A 319-nucleotide genomic window follows, 5' to 3' on the forward strand; every position below is an offset into this window, starting at 1 on the left:
GGGTCCGCGCCTCCCGAGGGCTGCGCTGGCCGAGACTGGCGTGATGGCGGAGAGCAGCTGGCTGGAGCATCCCGGCTTGGATAAAGCAGCCGGGGAAGAATTCCTGCAGAAAGCCTTCCAGGTCCTGCTGCATGAAGCCATACGGAAAGGGACAGATGTGTCCGAAAAGGTGGGTGAGACATAGAGCCCCCCCAGCGAGGTGGTGGGGATGGGGTGGATGTTCCTGCCTGGCTGGGGCTGAATCCTGTGCCCCTTCACCTTCCCTGCAGGTCTGTGACTGGAAAGAGCCGCAGGAGCTGCGGGAGCTGCTGGACCTGGA

General features: G+C 63.3%; 1 protein-coding gene across 1 annotated transcript in view; it reads left to right on the plus strand.

Annotated features, from left to right (window-relative positions):
* Positions 1 to 43: 43 nt before the first annotated feature.
* LOC104626143 (cysteine sulfinic acid decarboxylase-like) overlaps positions 44 to 319 on the plus strand; it is a gene marked incomplete at its 3' end in the record, with an annotated part of 1,057 nt that continues 781 nt past the window's right edge. The window contains exons 1-2 of the mRNA XM_010293987.1: positions 44 to 169; positions 270 to 319. The exon at positions 270 to 319 is cut by the window's right edge and continues 86 nt beyond it. Coding sequence (XP_010292289.1) covers positions 44 to 169; positions 270 to 319 — 176 coding nt within the window. The remainder of the gene's footprint in view (positions 170 to 269) is intronic.

This window comes from Phaethon lepturus, unplaced genomic scaffold (genome assembly GCF_000687285.1).
Source record: "Phaethon lepturus isolate BGI_N335 unplaced genomic scaffold, ASM68728v1 scaffold40490, whole genome shotgun sequence".
Lineage (NCBI taxonomy): Eukaryota > Metazoa > Chordata > Aves > Phaethontiformes > Phaethontidae > Phaethon > Phaethon lepturus.